This window comes from Nanorana parkeri, unplaced genomic scaffold, assembly GCF_000935625.1.
Source record: "Nanorana parkeri isolate BGI_ZX_2015 unplaced genomic scaffold, ASM93562v1 scaffold732, whole genome shotgun sequence".
Classification (NCBI taxonomy): Eukaryota; Metazoa; Chordata; class Amphibia; order Anura; family Dicroglossidae; genus Nanorana; species Nanorana parkeri.
In genome coordinates, this window is record NW_017307000.1 from 646,262 (window position 1) to 657,086 (window position 10,825).

Consider the following 10,825-nt stretch of genomic DNA (forward strand, 5'->3'; position numbering starts at 1 on the left):
TCCAAAAACTAGAAAAAAAATGTTTTGGCTTTAGATATACCTTAAAGCCTTGGTTCTCAACTGGTGGGTCGTGACCCAAAAGTGGGTCGCAACCCCGTTTTCAGTGGGTCGCCGCATACCTTCTACTTTTCTAGGTGAGGGGCTCCTCTGCCTCCCCCTGGCGCAGCATTGTCAGTTCTTGTGCCAAGCAGCCATTCAAAATATGCTGCCTAGTGCTGAGTGTCAGCTTGGGGTGGAATGGGGTGGGGTGGAATGGGGCTATGGCCGTGAGAGAGCTCCATCCATATGTGCATTGTTTACAGCATCCCTACGCCTGATGAAGGGGACCCTGTGAGGCCCCGAAAGCGCTTGCCAATGAGATACAGCTATTGGCAATAAAATATTTTGCTTTTTCAACTTATGGTGTGCTGGTGAAATTGTTCTATTGTTTACAGCTCCCTCGCGTATCCATGGTGACGTCACATTCTGGCTCCCGGCACCTCTACAGGGCCCGCAAGGGAGCTGTAAAAGCAATGCACATATGGATGGAGCTCTGTCACAGCACAGCAGCCCACACTGGACCCCAGACTGAGGATCCACTCCAGTTCAGGTAGGGAGACTGGGTGGACCTTAAAATAAATAAAAACATTTTTGGAGTGTGTGTGTGTGAGTGTATGAGATTGTGTCTGTCAGTGTTTTTGATGGCCTGTTCACATTAGTACAGAGCATTAATCGCGTAGTACCATGCCATTGATGCACTGTACCATGCAATCGCACCTACTGGCCATTCTGGTGTGGGATGTGTGTTCTGGTGTGGGAGGTGTGTTGTTTTGCCATTCATTTGAATGGCACCCCAAAAGCACCTCCCACCCACAGTTCATTCATACGTCCCCGCACCGGAACGCGCGATACCCTAATGCTGTGCGTGCTATTGCAGTGCGACTTAATGACCAAGGACAAATGTGGGTCCTGAGGTCACACAGGTTGAGAACCACTGCCTTAAAGGTTTATTTGACCTTTTTGACCATGTTTCATGTTACACCGTGAATATGGTCAAAAAGGTAACTCAGCCATTCAAGTGTAACTATAGACAATCCTTTTTCTGGTTTTGGATAAAGTAGAGAAGGGTTTTATTAGAGTTTTATGTCCATGGGGAAGATGATCTCCATTTTCCTGGTGGCCATTGTCACCCAGACAGAAAGTTATGGAAAATTGAAAATTTGGAGTTGTTAGAGAAAAAATCTTTCAATGGGAATACTTGTTGTGGTGACAACTGCCTAATAGAGGATTTCCTTAACGTCAGAGAGATTTCTTCTCACTTCTGTTGTGTTTATGTGAAATCTCCCCAATGGGACTTGTTTTTTTAAAGAGACTCTGTCACTAGAATAAAAGGATAAAAGATCTCTCTCTAAAGAAGAGGTTTCCTGCTACCTGGGCTGCCGAAGGCCTCTGTAATACAGATAAATCATCGCCTAAATATTCTTTAGAAACCAATACTTAAAGAAGTAGAAGATTTCTGGTTCCCTGTGGTGTTCAGTAGTTCCTCCTGCTGACCCCTATGTTTCTACTGTGGCCTCTGGTGGCATTGAGGATGGTGGGAGAACTTCTGAAGGCAGCGGGGGGGCCAAGAGATCAACACTCCCATAGGTCTTGGTTTCTGAAGAGTCTTCAGTTGGCAGGCATTTGCTATGCTCCTGGCAGAGAATCCTTTTATTTAGGGTTTAATTTTAGTAAACTGCCTAAAATAAAACTTTTAAAGCCCAAACTTTATTTTTCATTTTAGCTGGCAGGGAATGGTTCAAGAACAACACCGGGCAAATCCTGCATTAACCCTTGCAGTGGGGCTACCCCTGAACTGCAAGGGTTAAGTGCTCATTTTGGTCTAGGGTTGAAAATAAAAAATTCATACTCAACTGATCCCTATTCCTGTTTGGCTGCTAAACCGTTCCCTGCAGCCTCTCTTCCCCTCTGCTCCAGCGGTCTAATGACCCATGATCATCACATCTAATACAGTGCATTAGACATGAGAATGCAGAGGGACATTGCTCCACCGGAGCAGAGGGGAAGAGAGGCTGCGTGGGCCAGTTTAGCAGTCAGGCAGAATTGGTGATTGGGTGAGTAGATCATTTTTATTTTCGACACTTGACCAAAATGAGCACTTAGCTGCAGGGGTAGCCCCACTGCAAGGGTTATTTTTTGTCATTTGCCCAGAGTTGTTCTTTAAAACATCTGCCAGGATTTTTTTTTCATCTGTGTCCAATTCAAGCGGATTTTTTTTCTGCTACCTGTCCAGTAAACACAACAGGAAGTAAAAAGATATTTCTCCCAAGTTAGTTCAATCCCATTGTCACATTAACATACTGGGGGTAATTTATCAAAGCAATTACGACAGTTTTAGCCTCTTAGATCATTTTTTATGTGCAAATCTGTCTTTTAACATGTGCCCCTGTTTTCACCTGAGCTTGCACTACTTTTCCAACTGCACATGTTTTGCCCAAAGCTTGCACTACGTTTCCAACTGCACATGTTTTCTTCAGAGTTTGCAATACATTTTCAATTGCATGTTTTTTGCCCCTGTTTTGCACCTGTTTTCTTCAGAGCTTAGCTTGCACTACTTTTTCAACTGCATGTTTTATGCACCTGTTTACATTTGCACTTGTTGCGGGGCTGTATGAAACTGGAGCATCACCTAAGAAAACAGTCACAACTTAAGAAGTCCCCGTGACCACTTCTTCAAGATGCGACAGTTAAGCTTTTTGCCTGAAGTTAGAAGTCTTTTTTCCTGGAGTCTGTTAAACCTCATTTATCAACAACATTACACTAGCATCATAAATCTGGTGCAAATATATCCCGTGCAAGTTAAAACACTCGCAATTGCTATGATAAATTCTCCCCAACATGTCTAATGAGGCTTAATCAAGGCTTAGACTGCATTGATAAATAAGGTGCAAATAACGTGGAAAATGTGTCACTTAAAGAAAAGTGGAGCAACTCCCTTGATAAATTCCCCCCACTGTATGTCTCATTGGAAGATTCCCCTCTATTTCTGTTCTGGTGGCAACTCAGGCAGGGTTATTCACAAAAGGGTGAAGAGTTTGGAGAAAGCAGGAGAAATGAACAGTCAAGGCCAAAATAGCTGATTGGGAAAAATTCTCCAATTCAGTTCACTTTCCAGTTCAGCTATGTTGTCCCAGATTGTTCACTTCGCCTGCCTTTCCCAAACTCTTCACCCTTTTGTGAATAACCCTGAAAATGTTGGGTTTTTCCCTTACCTTCAGTCCCGGTGACAGCAGACAACAGCACAAATAAAAAGAGTTAATCTTGCCAATGGAGACACAGAAAGCATTTAACACCTGACAGAGATTTAACCCTTACCTACTATATACAAAATGGAAAAATTGTCTCCAGATATACTTTACCCATTCCCTACTCCTATATCCAAAACTAGAAAAATTAAAGTTTTGGCTTTAGATATACTTTAGCAATTTATGTTTCCACTTTTCTTCACAAAATCACAGGTGAAATACTTAACGTTCTCCTTTCACAGTATTACTGCATTGCTACGACTGAGTTGGGAAAGAACACAAGATAAATACTGACAAGTACATGCTCGTCAGTAACCAGTGAACTTGACCTATAGTCAGCAGCTGGTATGCTTGTGTGAAAGACCTAAACACACCCAGAGACCTTCAGATTATCTACTATTACAACTCTTTGCTTACTCTGGAACCTCATCCATACCTCAGGACAACGGTCAAGGCTAACTCTATGATGGTTCTTTTTTTTTTTTTTCTGATTTTTACAGATACCTGCACAGGAGTACAGAGCTGAACGAGAGCTTCCTATTGGCTGAGAGGTTAATCAATACCTTTTCTTGGTTACTTGAGTTCATTTTCTATACAGCCAACTACCCTGCAATGGGTATATAAGTGGTGACCACTTTTCTACCTCTCAGCATTGCTCTTAGCTCACAGCTGAAAGTGTGCTCCATCTTGAGACTCCATCATCTTAAAAGATGCTGACAATATCATTGATATGGGGAGCGGTTGTGGCTCTGTGCTGTTTTCTCTGGCTTATTGTTGGCATAAGAAGACGGTAAGAGGCAAAAAATCCTCAATTAGGCTTATGTTTGTTTTAAAGTTGATAATGGCAGTGTGTTTTCTTGACATATTGACATAGCTAGAAGAGCATTTCTAAACAGGTACAGTAAACTGATTGTGGACATTGTTGCAAGATACATTTTTCATTTTTTATTTTAAACAAATGCAAATGAAGACAGATATATAATGTGGCTTAAAGTGACACTAAAAGGAGTTAAATCTTAAAAATGCATTCAAGTACCTAATCTGTAGCTTATTTGTGTATCACAAATGTGTGATCATGTAATCATCTCTGAATTGTTGCTGACACTGTCCTTCCTTTTGGGGGGTGGCTACTTTTGTTCCCCATGGTCCCTGTGTGTGTTGTAAAGTAGCCACCGCTCCAAGCTTACTCCTGTTTAGTTTACTAATTTTGTATTGAGATTGTAGACCATCACAGGAGCAAATTTGGAGCTGTGGCTACTTTACAACACAAACAGAGACCATGGGGAACCAAAGTAGCCACCCTCCAGAAGAAAGGACAGTGTCAGCACAAATTCAGAGATGATTTGAGGATCTATAGCTGAGTGATACACAAATAACGTCCAGCATTGTTAATAGTTAGGGTACTTGAATGTATTTTTAAGATTTAACACCTGAGTTTAGAGTCACTTTAAAAAATGTATCAATAACTCAGCAAGAAAAAAGCCTTTAACAGTGTATCTGCCAATAACCCTGCATAGCCTTCTTTTTCAAATATTTGATTTTTGTTCTTAGTTTGATCTACTGTGTGATGGTCAGAACACAATGAGTTTCACAGCAGTATGATGCCAAGAGAGTAAATAAAGCACATGTCAAACCAAATCGTATGATAACGCTGTAATGTTATACAAAGCTGTAACAAGTAATAACTGGATATATATGCATCTGTTTCTGTCATTGCAGGCGGCCAGGTGAACCACCCTTAGAAAATGGGCTCATTCCCTATATGGGATGCGCCTTGCAGTTTGGGGCTAACCCTCTCGAGTTTCTCAGATCAAGGCAAAAGAAATTGGGTGACATCTTCACCTGCAAGATAGCTGGACAATACATTCATTTTGTCACTTGCCCTTTTGCATATAACTCAATGATGCGGCAGGGGCGACAGTTCGACTGGATGAAATTTCACTTCTCAACATCATCCAAGGTACAGTATACATTGTTGTATTTTGTTTTATCATGTGTGACATCCAGTAGTTTACACATATTATAAAATGAGTTTATAAGACTATCAAGCTACTAGTGTTAGGTTTACAAATTACCATAACACATCATAAAATAAAACCTTTACGGTATTCACTGTGAAAGACTGATAATTCAATTGTCAATTTTTTCTATGGTTCTGCAGAATTTTATGGTTACATATACATGTTTCTAAAGTAATAGAGTTAGCTTAGCTACCTAAGGGAAAGTGTGGGCTGCTGTTGCACTTGCCCCTATTCTGACTAATGAAAGCTTAAAATGTACGTAAACCTAATCTCTAACATCTCATAAAAGCTTTAACATGTCAATAGAAAATCAAGGTAAAAAAGTCATTTTCAATATTTTTGAAGATTTGATTAAAAATACAACTTGTAATCCTGCCATGCAGTCAGGCACTTCCTGTTATCAGTTGACAAAACTCTGTCCCCAATTGAGTTCCTATATTTTTACCCTTTTCACAAGGCCTTCCAATGGAGACTACAAGTGGTCATTTTAACACACATTACATAGGCATGGTCCACTGTTGTCACCATCAGGAAACCTGCCCCAAACATTACATGCAGCCAGCACTGGAGTGCAACAGTGTAGACAGGAAGTAGCTGCAGGAGATTCAACTATATTCAACCGCCATATTTTTTATATTGATGCATTTTATCCACAATATTCCCTGTAAATCATAAAAAAAAAACAAATTGTACAAAATATTACATATACTACAACCTACAACATACAGAAATAGCGCAGAATGGCAGAAAATTTTATTTTTATTTTTTTTGCGATTGGACAAAATGGCAAAGGGTTAGAAATTAGAACCACTATCAGGTTGTTACTTTTGTATTTTCCCCCATTCAAAAGATTTCTTTTCACTATCTGATGTGCCATCAAAACAGGAAGTGGCATCTCTCCAAGGGAAAAACAGATAGCAATAAAACCTGAGGTTCTAAAGCTTCAGTGTAGCTGCAGCTTAAAAACAAAAATCAGTTGTATCCCGCCCCTCCAAAGCCTGGGGTTGGACACCCCTCATCTAATCCATCCACTGTACTGACTTCATGTCTATACTTTCTGCCAACTAAATAGTTGACAAAGAAGCTCCACTTGCATTTTAATGGAATACTAGCAATGCCATCCTCTATGTTGTTCTTTATTGTTTAAAAAGAACCAGTGCAGACAAAGATGGCTCAACCTATATATAACCGGCTAATTATTTCACTGTTTATGTGATCTGGATATTGCTAAGTTACATGACTGTAAGGTGTGTAAAGGAAGAAATCTATGTTAAGTCCATAGAAACTGATCAGTTTCTCTTTTTTTTTTTTTTTTAGGCCAATAGCTTATTTGTTGCTGTTGGTGACATATGTGTTTTTGTCTTCAGATTATTTTGAACATATAGCTAATTGACTGAGAATGTTCTAATAAGTTTAAAAAACTGCTTTGGTGCTGTTAAAATTATACATGTAAAATGTCTTACTAAGGTAAAATCTGTTTTGCCTTGTGTTAGGTTTTTGGGCACAGAAGTATGGACCCTATAGATGGCAACACATCGGAAAATGTGCATGAAATATTAGCAAAATCCTTGCAGGGTGGTGCCCTGGATTCTCTTATTTCATCTATGATGGAGAATCTTCAACTCACCCTATTGCATAACAGTGCATCTAAAGAAAACAACAATGACTGGATAACTGGCGGCCTCTATGCCTTCTGTAACCGTGTAATGTTTGAAGCCGGGTACTTCACTATTTTTGGCAAAAAAATGAATGCAAAGGAGAACCTCGCTAGACATGAAGCAGAGAGAACTTTGATTCTTAACGCTTTTGAAAACTTCAAAGAGTTTGACAAAATTTTTCCTGCCCTCGTAGCAGGCCTGCCAATTCATGTATTTAAAACTGCACACAGTGCCAGAGAGAATCTGGCCAAAGAGTTCTCTGCAGAGAAAGTCAAGCAAAGAAACAATATCTCCGACCTCGTCCTCTACAGGATGTTGATGAATGATACTACTACCCTGAATGACTCAGAAAAGGCAAAGACCCTCGTGGCAATACTCTGGGCTTCCCAAGCTAACACACTCCCAGCAACATTCTGGACTGTCTACAATATCCTCAGGTAATACTACAAACATAGCAATAATCCACTCTCTTTTCCCTCCTATGATCTATATGGATTATATTTTGACCTATTTTACCAGGTGCCCAAAAGCAATGAAGGCGGCAACTGAAGAAATCAAACGGGTCTTGGAACAAACTAATCAGAAAGTTTCATTGAATAACGGCTTCATGGTCCTAAATCGGGAGCATCTGGAGGACATGTGTGTCTTAGGTATGGTTAAATAGCATATATGCAACATTCCAATTATAATTATAGTTATAATACAAATAATAATGGTCAGTTAATAGCAAAAGTCATAATAAACACTTCTCTGACTCAAATTACTAGATACATTACTGGACCCCGTGAAATTATGTTGATAGTTTACATAATGAACAGAGGTTTTCTCATACTTTTTAACCTTCCATGCCCCAACACTAAGGGCCTGTTTACTGGATTAAAGTGCATCATGTTGCACTAATGTGGGTTGCATTAAGGCAGCCTATTCAAAATGAATGGGCTGTCAATGCACCCTAACATGCATAAAATCACACATGACCCTTTTTTTTGGAATGCAGAGCATGGCAATGCACAACTCTGTGTTGCTGCATGTTGCGGTGCACTACAATGCAGGTGCATTGCCTTAGTGTACTGATGTGACATTCAAACATATTGGCACCACAACGCCGAAGTGTAAATCCGACCTTTAAAATACAAGTTTATACACATACAATAAAGAATCCCCATACTTTTTTTCACCTGCTTAGTGTCTGCTTTGTATGTATATTGATTACATGGCTGCAGCCTATGCAGTGTCATTCACTGCAGGTCTCCTCCACTCACCCATGCTGCCGCTGACTCCCATGGTCTCTGTGCCGCTCCTGGATTCTGTAGGATCTGAAAAAAGGAATGTGGTTACAGGACAAGTGCTGCTTTATCAATACAACATTTAAAGGGATTATGTAATGTTTTGGGTCGATTTTATTTTAAATTGTGTATAAAGTTTACAGGTTTTTAAATTGATGTTATTGAGGTCTGTAGACAACAGACTTTTTTTTCAGCAGATAGTGGTCCACAAAAACATGTGAAAAGAAGCCAAGTGCCTCACCTGTAGTCAAATATGAAAATTAAAAAAAAAATATTCATATGCAATATTTTCTATGTATCTGACTAAAAGAAAAGAAACATATTGTAAAATTATATTTTTTAGATGTGACAATAGTAAATAAATAAGAAATCACTACCCTTTAAAGTGCAACATGCAAACAGAAGCAGCAGGTACATGCTGAGACCCTATAACCTCATGGATCCTGCAATATATGTGTCCCTTATTCCTGAAGAATATATGCACCATCAGAGATATTTCTAAAACAATTCTGAAAATGTAAAAATGTATTTGTTGTGGTCTTTCATTCACAGATAGCATTATTAAAGAATCAATGAGGCTATCCAGTGCATCAATGAACATAAGAGTGGCCAAAGAGGACTTTGTTTTAAAACTAGATGATATTGGGGCATACAACATCCGCAAAGATGACATTGTAGCACTTTACCCACAGACAGTACATCTGGACCCTGAAATTTATGAAGATCCCATGGTAAGTAATACAGAAAATAGTGTAATTTGAGGTTTCATGTGCCCCAGTATTCTAGAAAACTGATTGTGCTATGCCTATGTAAAAGCTGGGTTTGCGAAGGCACTTGGTGCACAGAAAGTAGATTTATATCCTTTGTGGCTGTTGGAGATTTTTTTTAAATGTAAGTTTTGTGGCTGGAGTTCAGCTTTAATCACTTACAAATTCATATGCATTATGTGTGCTCAATGGTATTTTTAGAGCCAAACTGTGTAACACACATTAGCATTACCAGTGTTGCAATACTCACTGCCCATGAGTTCCAACCTAGTTCTGATCATTGGGTTAGGGTTAGGGGATAGGTCAGCACAGGTGGAGCATTATAACAGAATTTATGGCCACATCAGGGAAGTTCCCCTTTGATGTATCATTTTGTTTTTCATAGCACTATGTATACTCCTAATCTAAAAATTACCCTGATCAGGTCAGTCATTTCATGTTTATGGCTAGGCAAAAAGCAAACTCACACTAACCAGCAAAAAAATGGATTTTATTCTACCTATTACCTACTCATGTTCTTCTTTAGTAAACTGGGACCTGGTTTATTGCTTTGGGTTACTCTGTGCATTTATCTTGCTCAGTGAACTTTTTACTGCAGACCCTTGTATAGGGGCATTTGAATCTTATACTCATATATACTTATATGTTTGATCCTTAGACATTCAAATACGATCGCTACCTGGATGAAAATGGGAAAGAAAAGACCAACTTTTACCTGAGAGGAAAGAAACTAAAGTATTACTACATACCGTTTGGGTCAGGAAAAACCAAGTGCCCTGGCCGTCAGTTTGCAGTCTATGAGATCAAGCAGTTAATTATCTTGTTGCTTTCCTACCTTGACATGGAGATTGTTGATAAAACTTCCAAGACCCCACCACTGGATGAATCCCGAGCAGGCCTGGGAATTCTGCAGCCAACTTATGATGTAGATTTTAGATATCGATTAAAAGTCTTCTAAGCACAACTACCTGACATAATCAGTAGCAGCTTTGTAAATATTGTAATTAGTTCTGAAAACTGGTTATTGCACTCAGTGCAAAAGAATACAATTTCTCTGTAGCCTTTTATAGTGTTTTAACTATAAATCATATTGTCAATATTAATTGGTCATTTCCTTCATAAGCATCCAAATGTTAAACCAAGGACTTGTTCTCGATGGACTTAACTAGTAAATGCATTGTACTGTATATTGTGACCTAATTCTGTATAAAAAAATTGTATGTCACAGAAAACAAATTAAATATTATAGAGCATTTATGTTCCACTGTTTTACTTCACACTGTAGAATTACTAAACGGTATACTTAGATTACTATCATGCTATTATTATGTAATACATATATGTGTAAATAAATCTTTTTTTTTAATTAAAAAAATGTAAGATGTATTTTGTGGTAACGCATACACATGCAGAATCACATGCACACACACAATGGGTTGAACATGATGGACCTTTTGCCTTTATTCAACCTTAAATACTATGTAACTATGTACGGTGGAAAAGTTAATAAAGTAGTGTGCAGCTGGAGAAATTTGGAATGTGAAGCCAGCTTGACAATTGCAGTGCATGGCCAGTATATGTAGAACCTCATTCTGATATTGTTTGGCAAAATACATACCCTATACTTTAATACATTCATTTGGCCTGTCTAAACAGAGCAGGCAGGGATTTGCAATTGGAGGCCTTTTCATTTGGGCTGCTGAGGGTGTAAATGGGAGGAGAGGTGCTCTAATGTTGTCCAAGCCTGTGATGTTGATGCCTATCCACAAATGACGCGGGCACAGGTGCTGTAAACCATGGAGGGCAGGC

At 39.1% G+C, this 10,825-nt stretch overlaps 1 protein-coding gene across 1 annotated transcript; it reads left to right on the plus strand.

Moving 5' to 3' along the window:
- The first annotated feature begins 3,994 nt into the window (after window positions 1–3,994).
- Window positions 3,995–9,974, plus strand: LOC108793280 (cholesterol 7-alpha-monooxygenase). The gene is made up of 6 exons (XM_018564190.1): window positions 3,995–4,074; window positions 5,004–5,244; window positions 6,799–7,400; window positions 7,483–7,613; window positions 8,802–8,980; window positions 9,675–9,974. Exons 1-6 carry the CDS (start codon window positions 3,995–3,997, stop codon window positions 9,972–9,974), a joined length of 1,533 nt encoding a protein of 510 aa, XP_018419692.1.
- The last annotated feature ends 851 nt before the right edge of the window (window positions 9,975–10,825 follow it).